The sequence below is a fragment of the Aristolochia californica genome, unplaced genomic scaffold (assembly GCF_029961685.1).
Source record: "Aristolochia californica isolate CCGP_79_NKW_82.1479 unplaced genomic scaffold, dmAriCali1.0.hap1 SCAF_9, whole genome shotgun sequence".
NCBI lineage: Eukaryota > Viridiplantae > Streptophyta > Magnoliopsida > Piperales > Aristolochiaceae > Aristolochia > Aristolochia californica.
Window position 1 is genome coordinate 34,733,796 of NW_027182290.1, and position 19,328 is coordinate 34,753,123.

At 37.1% G+C, this 19,328-nt stretch overlaps 1 protein-coding gene and 1 pseudogene across 6 annotated transcripts; both read left to right on the forward strand.

Annotated features, from left to right (window-relative positions):
* The first annotated feature begins 5,097 nt into the window (after positions 1-5,097).
* LOC137940856 (DExH-box ATP-dependent RNA helicase DExH5, mitochondrial-like) lies at positions 5,098-8,839 on the forward strand (annotated as a pseudogene).
* Positions 8,840-11,464: 2,625 nt separating this feature from the next.
* On the forward strand, positions 11,465-18,567 carry LOC137941172 (CDP-diacylglycerol--serine O-phosphatidyltransferase 1-like). Of its 6 annotated transcripts, XM_068786466.1 has the most exons (14): positions 11,465-11,633; positions 11,842-11,922; positions 13,895-14,092; positions 14,584-14,649; positions 14,774-14,833; positions 15,451-15,541; positions 16,280-16,334; positions 16,445-16,524; positions 16,628-16,744; positions 16,825-16,909; positions 17,170-17,261; positions 17,779-18,032; positions 18,117-18,205; positions 18,296-18,567. In XM_068786466.1, exons 3-14 carry the CDS (start codon positions 13,905-13,907, stop codon positions 18,421-18,423), a joined length of 1,305 nt encoding a protein of 434 aa, XP_068642567.1. In that variant the 5' UTR covers positions 11,465-11,633; positions 11,842-11,922; positions 13,895-13,904; the 3' UTR covers positions 18,424-18,567. The 6 variants fall into 6 exon arrangements, with proteins under 6 accessions (XP_068642567.1, XP_068642566.1, XP_068642570.1 ...); XM_068786465.1 differs by lacking the exon at positions 11,842-11,922; XM_068786469.1 differs by lacking the exons at positions 11,465-11,633; positions 11,842-11,922 and adding an exon at positions 11,675-11,733.
* Positions 18,568-19,328: the final 761 nt, after the last annotated feature.

A 19,328-nucleotide genomic window follows, 5' to 3' on the forward strand; every position in this document is an offset into this window, starting at 1 on the left:
CTCGTATTTTGGCCATCTGGTCTTGATTTGTTTAGAGGTGGTATTTAAAATATAGTTTGTTTGGCAGTGAAGGTGTTAGGATTCCATCTGTGGAGTCGTCTAGTTAGTATTAGGACGATGTAGTTAAAAGGAGTCGAATTTGTGACTTTGATTCAATTTGTAAAGAAGGGAAAGGAGAAGGGGACTGGATGTAGTTGTATCAATGGTATTGAAAGACACTCCAGACGGGAGCTCTGTTTTTACCCAATAGTTCGACCGTGTTGTGTTTTACAGCTTGAACCTGCATCTCATAGTTGGGCGTTCAGCTTGACTTAGCTAAGACAATTTGTTTTGAAATATGTGGATCAGGACATTTTGTTTCAACCAAATTAACCTATCTTGTAACCCAAAGCAAAACATGGTTTAATTGGGTTAGATTGAACTTGAATGATCCAAAGTGAGACCAACTAGACCCAAATCTTATACAAGATATCAGGTCTAATCCAACATGGATGACTTTAGGGATACACTTCTGAAATCATTTAAGTGAGCCCTAATTCGATTGCCCAAGTGCGAAATTGAGTCGATATGACCATATTAAGGCTGCCCATTGGTATCAAGGTTTCTAAAATCTGATCTCCTTATGCAAATAGATCAATGCTGTACTAGATATTTATGGATGGAAAAAATTAAATTCTTATACATATTTGTAATGGGTATCATCTTAACCTCCTTTTAATTCGATAGGCAAGAGCTATATTCTAAAATTTCATATAAATTTTAATATAATTTTCTAGTGGAGCATTAATTGCTTCTAATTCCTAAGGGGGCTTAGTGGAGTGGAAAGTGAAAGTTAGTGAGAATGAATTACTTAGTGAAAGTGAATTATTTTTTTTTGTGTCAATGTGTTCAATAGAAAATGTAATGTAAAATATTTTCTTGTATTAGTGTGCACAATGAAAAATTTAGTGGAAACTATTCTGATAGATTTAACTTTACTTTTTAATTAATAAATTAAGATAAATAATTTAAAAGTTTTAAATAAAAATATTTAATTAATAAAAATAAAAATAATATACCTAAAGAAACATGGTTACTTGTATAATGTTTAGATACTTAGTCAAATTCTTACTTTTACAATATCAAAATTATCACTCTTAAATTAGTAATTTAATATATTATTAAAAGTCATGAATATAATAAATAAATAAATAAATAAATAAATAGGGTATTTTATTAATGAAATAATAACCTAGTAGCAACATTCACAAAAAAAGGGATTTGGATAAAGAATAAGGTAACCCAAAAAAAAAGGATAACATTCACAACGATAAACTGTAGTAATAACATCCATAATTTTTTACTTTATTATAAGAAGCTGAATTTCTAATCTTAAAAAATTCAACAAGATGATAAACGAAGTAGACCAACGAATAGAAAAACAAAAGGCGCAATTCTTTTTCTGAGTTAAAATTTTATTTTTCTAACCAAAATAACCCAACGTGATAAATCAATTGAAAACTTGGCCAATGCACCTGAGATCGAAAATCTCATCCTTGTACTACGTTACTAGTAAAAAACGCTCATAACAAAACATTTAAGCCCTCAATAGTAGGCAAAAAGAGAAAATAAGACCCAAACGGAAATTGGTACTTTTATGGTTCTGCAAACTAAGGAGGCACAAGCAGCCAAAACCAGCAACAACAATGGAGAGATCGGAGTTGGTAATACCCAGATAAAATGATCTAGATATGGACTAAGAGAGATCCAATTCCAAGTGACGAGTAAACTTGGTGGCCAATTTTCGGAGCATGAGCGGATCGGCTCTATTACAAAGCTTATTCCATTCAGTGCTCTGCAAATTGAGCTAGCGCTTGCAGACAAGGCCAAAGACATCCTTATCCTCCTGGGAATCTAACTCGACGAAAATCGTCTAAAGCTCGTTTCCATCAGGAATTTGTTGATACAGACAATAACCCCGCCATGTTCAACTTTCTAGACTTCTGCCAATGGAGTATATGTAGAAGGAGACTGAAGGGGAACCTTGAGCTCTCCTTTTCAGTCTTGTTTTGGCATTGCCACTACCTCAAAAAAAATATCTGTGCTACAAAAAGAGTCGAAATGGAATGGAAATAAGGACGAGGAACAACATGACGAGCCGAAAGAAGAAAGAGGAAAAGAGGAGTCTCAATGTTGAGTGTCGAGTGAAATGACAAATGAAAGTGAATTCACTTTTACTCTCTACTTACACAACACATGCTTTTGCAGCTAGTTTCCCAAGTGAAATCGATTGAGAGTCTAATGGCATGACTTAATTTTCTGGTCGAATGGTAATTTACATGCTTCCTACTGATCCGGTAACTGTGACCTGTCCTAGGTGGCGACCGGACATGCGGGCTTCTGGCGCGTACAACTAATGAAGCTACTTTGTCCCCTTGAATCGACCCTACATTTTAGTAGTCTACTTCTCTCCACTAGTTAGTTATAGAGGCTTTGTTGTCAGCCTTCCTCCTCTGTGACCCTAAGAGTTATTTATAAGATGTTTTGCAAGACAACTCTAAAACCCCTTAACATGCCCTATTCCGCGTTCTTGCGTGGCTCTATTGACTATGGCCCTCAACTTACCATGTCTCTGAGGTCCTTTGTTCTTCCCACGCCCCTTTGCTTAAGCCTTCAAAAGTCATAGATTTTTCTCTTCTTCGTTCCTATTTGTGAGTTTAAGAAATCGAGCCATGGGCTATGCATTTGTTTCATTGAGACGCACCGCTATCGCGTCATCCATGACTGACGGCATGACAACTCACTCTCTTGACTTTGATTGTAGGGAGAACAGGGGGTTGTGTTCAATCCCAACAATGACTTGTTTTAACTTTTTCAGTAGACTAGTAAATCAATTTCAATATGTTTGGTCCTCTCATAAAATATTGGATTATTAACAATAAATATAACCCCCCAATTATCACATTTCATGACCATAAAATTATTGACTTAAATCTCCATCTCAACCAAAATTGATTGTACCCACAAGAGTTCACTTACAGTATGCACCATAGCTCACTAGGTTTTTGCACTTGATCAAGTCACCCACATTTTTTTTCTTACTCTTCCAACTAAATTACCACCCCATAATAATAATATCTGGTTGTAGACCTATCTGATTTGATCTAGCATAGTCATCATAAGAAAAATCCCTTAACATCAACTTTGTTATGAGAAGTGTACCTTAACCTTTTTCCAGGAGCTTATTTTAGATACTTCAAAATTTTATGGACAACTTCTAAGTGTATTTGTGTGATGAATATTCTATGAATTGATTAACCACTCCTACTGCAAAGGAATTGTCTGGTCTTATAATCATAGCATAAAGTAACTTCCCAACTAGACGTTTGTACTGTGTTGTAGTCTTAAGTTCAGGGCTCTTATCATTATGAAAACTATGACTAACTTCCACGGATTTTTCTATAGGATGAGCACCCAATAATCCATACTCATTTACCATATCTAACACATACTTCCTCTAAGATAGGGCAATCTCTTTCCAACTTTGTGCTACTTCAATTCCAAGAATGTATTTCAACTGCTCCAAATCTTTTGTTTGAAAGTGTTTTACTCGATACTCCTTGACCTCTTGAATCCCGGTACAATTACTCTAAGATAATACAATATCATCCATATATAAAACTAGAGCCACAACCCAAACTATCTTTTTAACACAAACATAGAGTGATCATAATGGCTCCTAAAAAAATCCAAACTCCATAATTACCTTGCTACGCTCTATGACTTGCTTAAGGCCATTAATAGGTTTCTTCAACTGACCCACCAGGAAGTTGCTCCATGTAGACCTTTTCCTTCAAATCACCATAGAGAAATATATGTATGATATTGAGTTGAAAGAAGAGTCATCCTTTATTCATTGCCACACATATCAAAATTCAAACAGAAGTACGATAGGCACCTAGAGAAAAAGTTTAACACATCTACTCCAAATGCTTGAGTGCACTATTTTGCAACTAGCTGAGCTTTTTATTGTGCAATACTCTCATTTGCGATATACTTGATTGTGTACATGCACCAACAACCTACAATAGTTGTTCTGTAGGGGGATCGCAAAGACTCTATGTACCCATATAAATAACATCTTCCATCTCCTCATCCATTGCTTGTTATCATTGAGGAAAAGTTAGAGCATCTTGCAATGAATTAGGAATAGAAGATGTAGACAAGGACATGATAAGGTATCTATAGGAAGGTGATAAAGAACCAAAAGATACATGTTTATATATAGGACAAGACAATCATGACTTTCTAGCTTTCAAAGAGAATTTGGTCGATGTAAATCGGATTACCAAGGTGTGGAAGCAAACAAATGATGGTTGGACTAGAGTAGGGGCCTCATGTACTTGGATGTCCTGTGAAAGTGGAACTTCTGAGCCACGATATCGTTGTTGATACACTTGTAGTGGCTTAGGTAATGAATTCGAGGTACCTGTACCTAAAACATTCATAACAACTATAGGTAGTGGACTATCTACAAGTGGACGATCTATGTCCTCGAGTGGAAGACTCTTTGCCTCAACCTCTCCCACTTCCAACATGACCTCGTGCAGCTTCATATTTGTTGAGGGAAGAATTGATTAAGAGTAGTAGCATCAATGGTTTTGTTATCTATCTCATTTTTACTGCCCACTGCACCTTCGACATGGATTACATGATTGAAAGCTTGTTCAAGAGTTGATACATTTTTATTTACTTATAGCTGGGCTCAAATGACATCATATTCATATTCAAGATCATCAAGAAATTAAGCCACCCGAATTTGATTTTTCTCCTTGCGAAGTTCATCTGCATTTCAAAAGATACTAATCTCTTGCAAAATACCTCTCATTTAAAAAAAAAAAATCAGTAACTAATTGATCACCCCTCTGCATGCTGAAATATTTCACATATAGTTCATATATTTTGAAAAAATTTCTCTTTAGAGAAAGAATAGATTCAAATGTAGTCCATATTGCTTTAAAAGTCCCACAACTTATAATTTGATCACTAAACCTTTGTTCTATGTTGTTAACCAACCATGTTAATAATTGATTATCTTCTGCCTCCCAATCCTCAGCTATGGGATTAGGAGGATCTTCTTTGAGGTAATTCACCTTCCTTTTTACCTTTAGAAACATAAGAACAAACCTCGACCAATTCATATAAATCTATCCATTTAATTACACGTACCTCCTAACAGCCCCAAAACAACACACAAGCCATGCTGGAGTAATTTGATCAACACACAAGATACACCAGAAAGTTAATCCTACTTGTGCAGATTAGGGCATAAAAATGCTACAAAATCAGTAGTATACTATTAAGCCATGAATAACACCTGCTATCATCAAATTCACCAAATTAGCAATCAAAACGTCTAAGAAACGTAACTAATATATGGCTGACACAAGGATAGGTGATGCAGACAGCTTTTTCCCGTATAGAACCTTGAGATGACCCTCTAGGGGCAGTAATAGTATATTAAACTGTTCAATCAGTAGTAGAGAACCATGAAGAATCCTCTTGCAGAAATCGAACCCTGAAAAAATAGAAGAAAAAGTGTCAAAATAGGACTCCCCATTAACAAAGGTTAACAAATTTTGAATTCTGCAATTGAGCCAATGGTATAACATCTTGATGAGATTGTGGGAGCTTTCTGAAAAGCAGTTGGCCGATTAAAGTAAAAATCTATTATACAGCCGAGTCGACTTTGTTAATATTTGATAAATGAGAGATTTTCATTTTTCTAATGTTTCTACTCATTATTTGCTGCTTGCTGAAACTGCTAAAGCACAGTTCTCTGCCTGGGGTTTATGAGGGCTGGAAAGACGCATAAAGGTCACTGAATGGACATGAATATGGTTGGAGGATTTTTCTTTCAGTGCAAACTCTAAAAGCTATTGAATCCATTCGGAAGCAATTTTTTTCTCTGCTTAAGGACACTGGTCTGATTGAGGAGAATTCTGGCACATGCAACATGTGGAGCCATGACGAGATCTTGTTCGGGCAGTCATAGGTGCTGGCCTTTATCCTAGAATTTCCTCTGTTGTGATTAGTGATGTTTCTTGCAATTAATTTTAATGTCACCGAAACTGAGGTTGACAATCCCGATTATGTTTCTAACTGTTGGTTTTCCAGTCAGTTGAGTGGTGTAGGTGGCTATGTCTGGTCTGAAATTGATTGCATTAGTCTTAGTATATTATCTACATGGAGAATGATATTGATTTGGGGTGAAAATGTACACAAACTTTACCAAGTGGCATTTTTCTGTGATCCAGATATCAGTAACTTTTATTTGTTCTTTTGCAGAATAAGGAGAAATCAGTAAAGTTGAAGACTATGGAGGATGGTCAGGTCTTGTTTCATTCTGTAAGTTCTTCTGTACCATTGTAATTGAAGTGGCTGGTGTTGCTATCTGAAATGATCTTCTGCTATTGGTGCTTTAAAGTTTTGCTTGTTTGTTTATTTATCTTTTTAGTTCTGTTTGGTTCAGAATTCAGTGAATGCTCGGGAACCAAAAATTCCATATCCATGGCTTGTCTTCAATGAGAAAGTTAAAGTAAATGCGGTATTCCTTCGAAATTCAACTGCCTTGTCTGATTCAATGTTACTACTATGTGGAGGATAATTTTCTTCTAGAGGCTTTGTAAGTTCCATTTGGTCACATCTCAGCTGAGATATGTTGCCTTGTCCATTTTAGTTCATGAACTGCAGTATATTTTTTTCTTTTCTAAACTAAATTTTATATTTTTTGCTTCTCTATTGCACAGGATGGATGCTTGAAAATGTTATTTGGTTACTTGGAGTTCTTCATGAAGTCTGACTTAGCGGATATTTACCTGACTCTAAAGCAAGAGCTTGATGAGCTAATTCATACAAAAGTAAGCTCTATCCTGTTTTACTTTAAGCTAGAAAATTATATTTCAGCCATTCAAGTCTGGCGTTTCTGGATAATAAGTGTCCAATGCTTGACTGACTGTCAAGTAAGAATTCAAATCAAGGAGATTACTGGTGCCCTTGGCTCAATGGCCACATGGAGGGCTTTCTAATATGAGGTCTTGGGTTCAAGTTTCACCAGGGTGTTGGGTTGTACAGTGTGTAATCAACATTCCCACAAAAAAAAAGGTGATTACTGGTACCCTTAAGTCAAGAAGATTAATTGTGCCACCTGAGTAAGAATTCTCTTTGTTGAAAGAGACCTTGATGCAAATCAGGGTTTACATGGACAAAAGAATTGGAAGATCATCAAGCTGAGATGACACACTTGATTGCAGTCCAAATGTCGATGGACGAAATGCATGGGGAACGTCTTGGGTGTAAAAGAAGTTGTAAAGGCTTGATGGTATAATCTGCAGATCGTAACAAACTACAGTAGCTTGGGTCTAAACTTACAGAAAATTGGCAATTCAAGTCATTGGATAGATTATTTAAGAACAATATGATCTCTGTATACTTTTCAATTCATTTTGAAAGGTCTTATTCCAATTACACTTATAACACCTAAAACAGGAAAGTAAAATCTTAGGCAACTTTGGTTAAGCCTAGCACTAAATTTAGTTCTAAAGTTCATTTTTATTATATTCTATATCAAGTGAATTAACTTGATTTAGACCAGGATATGATGTTCTTTTTATTTGATATCCAGAATAAGAGCTTGTGACACATTTCACATGGAGATTATAATTTAAACTAGTAATGGATTAAAATAGCTTAGAAATGGAAGTGAACTATAAGATGATTTTCTTACTAAATTGTGATGACTTGATTTCGTTGTTGTTCACTTGTCTTTGTAAAATATGCTGTTTTGGTTCATTTCTTGAACTTAGAATTAGTAACTTCTAGCTCATAGTTGGAACTTCCAAAAGTAGAATTAGCACTCCTAAGCTCATTAGTGGAGCTTCCCAAATGCTTTCTAGGGTTGTTGAATTTTCAGATTTTAGCCCCTAGATTCTTTAATTTGGACCTTATGATTGTTTTGAGCTGAAACAAGATTCCGATTTTTTTGAAAAGGTTCTTTGGGTGCTTTTAACTTTTTTCGAATATCTTACTTCAAAACATTTCTCATAGACGTCCAGAGTCTCTCGGTGTGGGTGTTTGCAGTCAAACCCAGTTGTTACTTTCCTCTAGATAGGAATCAGGTTTCACATTTAGATAATGTGAAAGGTGGGCTTTGCATTGTGTCTGTCAAGGAAAGGCACTCCAGTTAAAGAAAGACACTCCAATTGGTTACTTGCCTATGTTTCTTTTACATATGGCTAGATTCCTTGCAGTGTCTTATGCATTGTTTGTTGGTTTCTAAACCTTGTTTTGTAGATGTAAAGATTTCTATGTACACAGATGTCATCTGGTCTTCTTGCCTATTTAAATTTCTTTCTAAAGTATTTCTCTCTGGCAGCTCCTGAATCCAAAAGCAAACATTTATGTCCATGAACAACTCCTCTCAGCTATGAGGATACTGGTTTCGGAGGACCCACGTGAACCAAGACCCACGATGAAAGCTGCACCTTGTTCAACAGGTGGGAAAGGCGTTGGTGGAAGTAACTCTAAGAATCAGCTTCAAACACCGTTAGCCCGAACTGGTCATGAGCCTCCAACTTGCAGGACTAAGCAATTGAAGAACAGTATGTTCAGAGCATGTTTTGAGTTCCATGGCATGCAATTTGTTGGACAGCCCTTTTCCAGCAAAAAGCAAGCAGAAAAAGAAGCAGCAGTTGAGGCAAAGGAGTGGTTGATAGGTAGTGCTGTACCCGTCCAGAAAGATGTCAATCACATGTCTCTGCTGCTTAAAAAGAGGAAAAAGCAGCAGCGTAGACGGTCATAAATTGATCTATCAACAGCAAGCTAGAAAGGAAGAAATACCGATTCTTTTAAGAAGAAGGGACTTCTAAACTAGAGCTTGCTCCTTGCCCCGCATGACAACTGTGAATAGAGATAATTGTCAAAATTTCAATTTTCTGTTGTTCTGTGTATATACTGTCTTCACAGCTGTATCATTAATGTGAATTGGAACATCTGATGTAAAGACGCAACTGTTGAAGAGTCTTTCCAAGAAGTGTCTGGACATGTGAAGGCGATAAAACTTTTTTTTGTAACGTAATCATGGTAGACCAGGTGGTTTCCTCGTTTTTTTGTCGTTGGACTCAATACGCATCGGATGAGATTGGTTGTAAATTTATTTGTTTGGACGACGTCTGGTTCCGCCGGGGGGTGGGAGCCATAAGAACTGACACGAACGACCACCATTTTATTCCATAATTCGACAGATATTTGCGTGGATTTTCAGCATTTTGAGAGGTATAGATTATAGATTACATGGTCTGGGGATCCTTCTAATCAATCCTATCACATCAGCTGGTTCCAGGATCATTACGTCATGTTAACAGCAGAATTAATGACTTTTTTCATCTGTCGAATCTGATTCGGCTTTTAAGACTAAGAGTCTAATACTCATCCACTCTCCCCCACTTTTTCCCTCTTCCTTCCCAAAACGTACTCACGAACCGACTTTTTGAATCGCAAAAGCTTCGCCATATCTATCTTCACGTGCCATTTTTATTCTCTAGTGAAGACATATCTAATTATTGGCTCCAACCTTCTTTATTTACTCCATCTGATCCAATCTCCGTCGGTCAATTAGTCACGCTGGTCAATGGTCAAACGCCCATCACGGGCTCCGTTTTTTAAGAAGTGGCATTTTCGCGAATATCAGACTTCAGGACCCACCTGTTTCTTAATCATTCGGAACCGTGGGTTCCGCCGTGAGCCAGATTGGGTTGGGTTAAACCCTAAAGGCATGTAGACAGGATTCCTGACCTCTCAGTTTTCATGTTTAGCGATTCTGTTAATGCGTTCGGACAGCTAAAACCATCCAAACCTGGGCCCGCCAACTAAGCCAAGCCCGACAATGGATGTGGGCCCTCGTGTAGAGAATCCGAAATATCTGATTCGGTAGAAGGGACGGGTGGCGAGCCTGGAATTAGGAATCGGAGATTTTGAGCTTTATCTCAGTATCGAGTGTCGACAGTGGAGGCGAAGTGTGTTTGTCAACTAGTCCCGGGCTGGCTGGCAGAGCGGCAGATTTGACGGTGGCCCCCCCCTATATCTTGTCGATTTCCACTCATTTATTAATCAATGTCCACTTAAAAAGAATTTTTGCTGCAGATGGGTCCCACTTACATTTTCAGTTTTTTCTTCCTCGTCCTCTTCTCTCTCCTTATTTATTATTGGAGTCGCTTTTTTATACGAATCTGTTCTCTGCCCCTCCCCGCCACAGCGATTACGCCTGCCATCTCGCAACATCTGCCAAGTCAGCAGACATAAAAGCCTCCCCCCTCCACCCCCATTTGTTTGTTTTTTTTGCCTCTTCCCTTGCTTCGCTTCCTCTCGAGACCGCATTCGGCGTCCGAGGCACGTGAACTCTCTCCCTCTGTGCTTTCCTCCCAATTTACCTTCTTACCCTTCCCTCCCAATCCATCTTTCCCTATCCTGATTCCTTATTAAGGCAAAAAAAAAAAACATTTTAGTAAATCCTAAATGGTATTGCTTGAAGAAGCAGAGAAATATTGGGTTTCCGTGAAGAGTCATCACTTCAAGTATACCACAAGCTTACGCAATTTGGGGATGAGGTATTTAGGGAGAATATTCGAATTAAATAGTTAGGCCCATAATCGTACAGTACTTGAAATAATGATAAACATAGAAATGCACAGACGGACTGTTTGTCAGACCACGGTAGGGGGCGGTTCTCAAACCCCTTTTTAGCTATTTTTACCTCCTTCGCCGGCTCAACCTCATCTACACTATTTTGACCAAACTACCCATCTCTCCCTAATCCTAAACCTGGCTCTTTTCCTTTTATCTCGGTGGATCTCCTCCTCCTTTAACTTAGTCCAAATTATCATCATTGCTGAATAAATGAAAGTCTTCGAGAATCACAACCAGTCAGTCGAAATCAATCATAGATATCAGTAATGATGAAGATAATGATAACTTTTTTTTTTTTTTGTTTTTGACAAGTAACTGCTAATAATATTCTTAGTTAGTGTGATTGCCTCGCGCTTAGTAATGATGATTATGGAGTTCCGAATGGGTTTGTGTGACAACTAGCTGGGACCCAGAGCAGAATTGATGACCCTGAGCCCGTCATAAATGCACGGTAGATATAATGAACAAAACTGAACTGGCAAATATTCCATGACAAGGTGGTTATGATGAACAACCTAATCCTGAGAGTGTACGTACAGGATCCTTAAGGGAGGGTATTTGGGTCCTTTCGATACCATCAGGTGTTATATATTTTATTGATGGGTTTAAATGCGAGAGAGATATAGGGGCAAATTGGTGATCTAAGTGAAAAGGCGCTTTTTGCCGCCGTATCTAAAACACCTTAAAAACTAGCTTTGACCGTCGTACTCTCTCTCTTTGATTTCCTCCTCTTGGCCTCGTTTCTCTCTCTCTCTCTCGCGCTTCTTCGCCAAATCTTGCCTCACGCTTTCTGAGTCGGGTTTAACTCCTCTGTCACTCACTTGGGTTTTCGGACGCCTCAGATCTCCTCGTCTGTTGATCGTACAGCGCAGGCGGAGTATACGTAGGTGAATGGAAACGAATATACTCCGGTAAAAGTTCTTGCGTTTTTACTATTTTGTAATTCCGTCCTCTCTCTCTCTCTCTCTTCCTGGTTTTCATTTCCTTCTTCCTGCCTGCTCTGCAACGAAGGTACTGTAGGGAATCAATGTTCTTTTCGATTTGATAATTGTGATGGCTGGTTATATGTGATGATCTATTCTCTTATTTTACTTTTTTTCTTTTTATTTCTGACTTCAGAGAGGTTCTCTTCTCGACTTCCTTGATACTTTGTTCGATATAAACATTTATTGATGGGCGATTCGACGTTACATGCATTTGGTATTTCGTAACTCTTCTGCCAAACTTTTTATTATGATTCAGATCTTTCCTCGTATGCATTTATGTTTCGTGCTTTTTCTTGTTCGCTGAAACATGAAGCAGAAGTGTGATATCGTTAAGGTGTAGGTGTTCGAAGTCAAAGAGGAAATATTTTTTATTTTTTATTGTTTTGGAACAAACGTTTGGACTTTTGTTCGAGTTCCGGTTTCAATTGTTGATCTACTTATATTTTTTGGATTGAATTGGAGTTTTATTTTTCTCGAGCTCTCTAGCGAAGATTTCGTGTTGGAATTGGCTTTCGTCGGTTGCGATGCGTTTTCTCTCCCTGTACTGACTAAGATTTGTCCATTAATTCGCGTGCACGCATCAAGTAAGTGAGGCCGGTTTGGTTTCGTTTCTTTTACTGGACTCACTAGAAGTGTTTTCATTCTTCCGCTTCTTATTCACTTGTGGTCACTTTGGATGTTGCTTAGTGCAGTTAATTGATTATGTGAATCCTTTTATCTGTTTATTTAGAAGATGTAATATACTTGAGCTGGAATTCGTAAAAATGGTTTATATGGCAAATTGTAAAATCCCCAAACATGTGGTTAAATTTCATTATCTGCCGGAATTTCATCAAATGTTTGACTTTCTCGTTTGTTGGGATTTGCTTTGTGAACGTGCCTGTGTGATTCTCCCGCTGCTGGATGTTTAATGTATTACTCGACGATTTTCATGTTCTGTTGATTTCATGGTAAAAGTTTTACTGCCAGCAACTATGTCCGATTACATGAATCGGGTCCTTTTTATGGTTTTGAAGCTTCAGTTCGTGAAAGGCAGTTAGCTTCAGCTTTCATGTTCTCAAGACTCACGGTTATTGTAGGGTGGTTTTTTGTAAGTTAGCCTCTTCGAGTGTGTATTCATGTGTAGAATCTCTGCTGAGAGTTCGGACATTGTTATTGAGATGCACATCCTTGTAAAGTTTGTTAAACCATTTTTTATTAAGGAGAGAAAAGAAATTGTTCTCCACATGCCATGAGGAAAAGAAATCATTTTCGATGAAGAAATTATTTGAAACGATGAATACAATCAAAGGTGCATACTGTATGGTTATTTTTATACCAGTGAGAAAATTGAATTCATTAGAACAGGGTCTCTCTAGGGAGAGAGAATACAATTATGAGGGTACTCATTAGTGAGAATACAAAATCCAGCCAATGAATAAGGAATGAAAACTGAGAATGATAAGCTCAGAGTGGGAGGATGTCTTCAACAGCGAGGTGTTACTACTCAACCCCTGCTTGTGCTGAAGCATCAGCCATGCTTTTGGCACACTCCGAGTGTGAAGCCATGAAATATTTAGGTCTATACATAAATCTTCAAGCTCATAAAAAACACCTTTGGGCTTAACAAATATGCTATTTGCTTCATTGTATTAACTCACTGGCTGTTGTGGATTGATCTTTTTCTATCTGGACCTTCTGTTTCTGTGCCCTCTGGGCTTTGCAAATCTTTATCCAATTAGCATGCTAGGTTTGGAGTTGGACTAACCTTTAGGTTTATCTGACTGAGAAGCCAAATTAAGATGTCACCTGGTCAACCGTATATGATATTCATGTACATGGATCCCTCAAGCTGTACTGTTATGAAGCCTGTGAACTATTGTGGAGTTGTTCACTAAAAACAAGGGTAATAAACAGTACCTCTTGTTGGCACTTTAATTGAAGGTTGCCTTTGTTGATTTTTTTTTGTTTTGATTATATATCATGGCACACAGAAATATCTGGTGTCATCTATGAACATATTCAATTCCTTTATTTCTTACAAAAGAACACTGAGAAAAGTATCATGTTTCAGAAATGAATCTGGCTTCAGGTTTACCATAATATATATCACACATCTGTATTTTGCAGATTCATTCTATGCTACCATGTAAATGATGACACCCCTCTCGAATGCTTATATTATTATTATTGTTGTCTATACACAGGTAGCAGTCTATGTATGTCCAAGGCATGGGGCAGATGGAGCTTAATGGTCACCGTAAAATGAGAAGAAAGGATATTGTATGTCAAGAGCATCGTGAAATTACATGGTTGAATGATGTTGAGGAACTTGATCCATGGACAGCATGGGCCTACAAGCCCCGCACTATTACATTGCTGCTTATCGGTGCTTGCCTGCTCATGTGAGGCATTGAGCTCTTTAACTTCTAATGTGCATTGGATATCGACTTTTGTTGCTTATTCTTAGTTATGGACTAAATTTGCTCAAACCTTCTTTTAGTTTGTACCACCCAAATCCGAATAAAAACCCCAAAATAATTACACAGCTTAGAGGATTGCTAACCATTATTTGTTATCATACTCTACAATCAGGACACTGTTCATTTTTCAATGTTCATTGAGTTAAATCTGCACAAAATTGCTGTTTTTTTTTTTTTTGACACATTTTGGTTTCTTATAAGACCACATCTTATAGGAGTTACCTCTTAGGTGGGGTGAGAGCACTTAGTCATGTTTTTAAGGTGGAATATGTGACAATGGTGCTCAGTATAGGAGGTACTCTACTGGCTAATAAAGGCATGCATGATGGAAGGAACATTTTCTGGATTTTACAATGTTGTTGGTTCTAAAGATAGAGGTAGTTAATCCAATGCTCGATTTTACTTTCTTTCAGATGGGCTAGTGGGGCTCTTGATCCAGAAAACATTTCTCCTACTGATGTTGTTACATCTGTTAAGAGGTACTGCATTTTCATCTATCTGTTAATTTGGTGTATATGATTTAATATTTGTTCCCCTTTTTCTATTTGTTTGTTTTAACTTCATATGTCAAATTCATAATTGGTACAACGCCTTTTTTCACAGAGGAGTATGGGCTATGATTGTAGTGTTTCTTGCTTATTGCTTGCTTCAAGCACCTCCAACGTAAGTTTCAACCATCTTGTGCCCTCCCTTCTGTCTTGTAAACTCCTGTTTGAAAAATAATTGAACTGTATTTTGAAAGGTTGCTTTGCCCTTTTCATTTGTATTGGTATTGTCTTACTTCTTTAAGATGGTACTGCTGATGTTTTTAGTTGTTAACAATCATAGTATCTTAAGGTTTAAAAAAAGTAGTGTGTTTTTTTGACTCCTCACAAGCATAAAAGAGTGGTATGCATGGGTTTTCTTTAGGCTGCCTCATTTTGTATGCTTTGTCATCCTGTCACATTGATTTGACAGCCATCACATTTCATATGCATGATGATGGTGTTTTCTTGTTTGAGTTTGGTCGTATCCATAGTTTGGCTTATCTTTTTTAACTTTTGACTGCTATGTCCTTCAACCTCCTGTTCACCTCTTTCAAATCCACAAACACACTCAAAAAGAAAAGGAAAGAAAAGAAATTCTTATTGGATTTGTTTGCTAAAATGGATTATGTAGTTTACCCTGCTGAATAATATGGAAAACAATTAAATTATGTGGAAGTTTGTATGGATATATTCGTTGTGTTCTTGTTGTGCTTGCAAGTGTTCAATAGTAAGGTTCTCTTTTATATTTCCCAGTGTACTTATTCGGCCACACCCTGCAATTTGGCGTTTAGTTCATGGGATGTCAGTTGTTTACCTTGTTGCCCTTACATTTTTGCTTTTCCAGGTACCTTTTCTATTCTCTCTGTTTTATTAAATATCTAGAATTTACTTTTCTTGTATACACATCAAACTTGTTTACCTTGTATGCACATCAAATTTGTTTACCTTGTATGCACATCAAACTAGAAAATGTACAATTCTGCTTCTTTTCTATTTATTTGGTTTCTGTTTCCAATCAAAGAAATATAGTATGTATTAAGTGCATAGTGGAGAACAATGTGGAGTGGTTTTCTCACCCATTAAGAGAGGTTCAAATGAAAGTTACTTGAAGAACCTTGGGTAAAGCAGAGAAAATACGGTTCAATGTGATCATAACTGCTTATTACTTAGTTGATGAATTGGTTTCCCTGAACAGCATCTCCATGATGTCAATTGCAAAATTCTTCCAGATTATGTAGTTTGGGTTCCCATTTTTTCCACTTAAGTAGACTACATAATAAGACATTTCTTCCGCTTGCCCATTTGGATGGTGTGGTTTTTAATCAAATTAATAAGTGAAAGAGTGTAAGGCTTTGAGATTTTGATGACAAGGATGATTTCCAGAAATCATATTGGTACTAATTTGTCTTTTCCATGCTTTCATTGTTTCTTTGTCATTGTTATGTTATTTTTATAGTTAGGAATAGGGTTTTGCTATTGATAAAGATACATTTCCTTTATAACTATATTCACATCTAATTGAGTTTTTAACTGCAAAGATGACACAGTTAATATTTTTACTTTTTCAATTTTTTGTCTCCAGCAACGCGATGATGCTCAACAATTTATGAAATACCTCCATCCAGATCTTGGTGTTGGTACTGCTTCTGAATCTGCAACCTGTTACACTCTCTGTTTTATTGACAGTTAATGTACGTGAATAATGAGATTATTTTTGTCTACTTATATTTTATTGACTTTGTCACAGAACTTCCTGAAAGATCATATGGAGCTGACTGCCGCATATATCTACCAGAAAACCCCACAAGCAGGTTTAAGAATGTTTATGTATGATAACTTCATTCACTTTCCATCTTTTGATTTCCGCTATCAGTCCCTTAGATATGGCATCAAATTGAGTGAAAGCGACACTGGCTTATTTAAATTTCAGGAAACATTATTCGATGAGTTTGTCCTTGCTCATATTTTTGGATGGTGGGGGAAAGCTATAATGATTCGTAATCAACCCCTTCTGTGGGTCTTGTCAATCGGCTTTGAACTAATGGAGGTTGGCTTCTCTTGGTGCTTTTATTTGCTTGGTTTTTCTTGTATTTGGGTACTTTGAACTCTAATGTTAATATGTTGCAGCTAACATTTCGCCATATGTTACCAAACTTCAATGAGTGCTGGTGGGACAGTATCATACTCGATATTCTAATTTGCAATTGGTTTGGTAAGCAAATATTGTTGACCAATATGTTATTTTATTTATTGTTTTCTTTAATGATTTATTTTTGTCAAGAGGATAAATTGGTACCTATTGGCTTGGTTAGGTAGATTGGTGGTTATTCCAATTCAGTCAGCTCATTCTCCCAACTAAGCATCAGATACTTAGCCTGATCAATTGCTTTACATCTTGACTTTTTTTACTCAGGAAGCAGTATAAAACTTTGGTTGGTGCTTACTCTTCTCTATTTTTGTTTAATAATGCAGGTATATGGGCAGGAATGCATACTGTGCGATACTTTGATGGTAAAACATATGAGTGGGTTGGTATTAGTCGCCAGCCAAATATCATCAGTAAAGTATGTCCTTTGGCATGACTCTGTATTTTGCCTTTGTTTGGTTACAGTTTCACACTAAAAGCTAAACCAATCTTCCTGTGTATCTAGTTTAACATATTACTCTTAATTTTTTTCCACAATCATGTGTTAGTTTTTGTAGTTTCTGTAACTTATCGAGGTGTAAGGATAAACCTAATAAATATATGTTTCATCCTCCCAATTAAATATCTCTAGGTCATCGCAAATAATATTCAAGATCACTGTTTTCATTATTAGCATTCATTACCTGATCTATACTTGGTCAAAAGAAACAGGAAATAGGCTGAAATAACATTGGAATGTATAACAAACACAGAGGAGAGAAAACAGAGAAGGATGGGAATGGTGAAGTACAGGATAGGGATAAAATGTGAGAATGTTGTTGGTCATGAGATTAAAGCTAATTTTCATGTTTTTTCTTCTTTTTGGTACAAACTAAAAGGGACTGTTTGGTGCCCATTTTCTTTTCCTGACCTATCTCTTTGCTTCCTCTAAAAAGGTGAAGCGGACATTGGGCCAATTCACACCAGCTCACTGGGACAAGGATGAGTGGCACCCTCTTCTTGGCCCATGGCGGTTCATACAAGTGCTAAGCTTGTGTATTATCTTTTTAACTGTGGAGCTCAATACCTTCTTTCTCAAGTTCTGCCTTTGGATTCCTCCTAGGAACCCCGTGATTATATACAGATTGATTTTATGGTGGTTAATTGCAATACCAACCATTCGTGAGTACAACTCATACTTGCAAGACAGGTCTCTCTCTCTCTCTCTCTTTTGCTTTCTCTCTCACTTTCTCTTTTTGCTCTCTCTTGTTTCACACGTGTTTCTTTGTTCCAGGAAACCAGTAAAAAAAGTGGGAGCTTTTTGTTGGCTATCGCTTGCCATATGTATTGTGGAGCTCCTGATCTGCATAAAGTTTGGTCATGGTAAATTTTATACCATTAAATATATGTCACGTTTAATGAGTCTGCTATAGTTTGACAAATGTTTTACGACTCATTCTTTTATCTTCTCAGGGTTATTTCCCAACCCAATGCCTGCGTGGTTGGTAGTTTTCTGGGCAACATCTGGAGTGGCTCTTGTGATCTTTCTTCTGGTATGGTCATGGCAGCTAAATCGGACCTTAGGGAAGAAGAGGCCATAATGGTTTTGCCTTTTTGAGGGTAGATTATTATTTATTTCTTTTGCCGATTTTGCGGGATATTCTTCCTGTATATAAATGTATTACCTTCATGTTTTGTAAATGTTTCTGCCATTACTTGATCTGAATAGGTCTTAATAGATTTTCTTTATTACGCGCTCATCAGTTAGCTGCCATTTGAATTTAGCAATCTCGTTGTTGCATCGTTTACTTTTCACGATTTCCGGTTTGTCGTCATAGAAAAAAATATGGTTTCCTTCCTGTGTTTCCTGTTCGAGTATGAATCTACATGCAAAAATGTGTGTTATCATGGTGGGAAGGGCACAGGACAAGTTGATTTGTTCAACTTACAACAAGTGAAGGACATGAAAATGACAACTGCATGCTTCTTAATAGAAACCCCCTCTTCTTGGCATATAGTTACGGTTGCCCGTTTCTTCCGATCGGAAACGTTGAGGTGTGACCAATCAGTTAAAGCCACCACGACATTACGTACCAACAGTAACTGAGAAAGCCAAGATTGAATTTATTGTCCGATCATGATGAAACGACGTGGGCGCAGTTTAAGAGTATTTTTTGAAGTGATCGGTTTTAGCTTCTGTCAAATTATAAAAAAAAACAAAAAGATCCATAGGCATAAGCGCTGCATCTTTGTTTTATTAAAATCTAGTTATATGCACGAGAATCACTGTATTTAGTGAATTGACTCTAAAGCCTTGAAACAAAAAAAATAATAATTTCAAGTTCGTTATTCCCTGAGGTTTCACTTGTCGTTGCTTGAATTTTATTAAGAACCCTCTTCATCGTTTTCTTTCCATGACCTGTTCTGTTGTCCACATCATAGACGCACCGACATCTTGTCGAAATAACATATGTCAAGTATGAAAAACGAAAAAGTCACATATGAA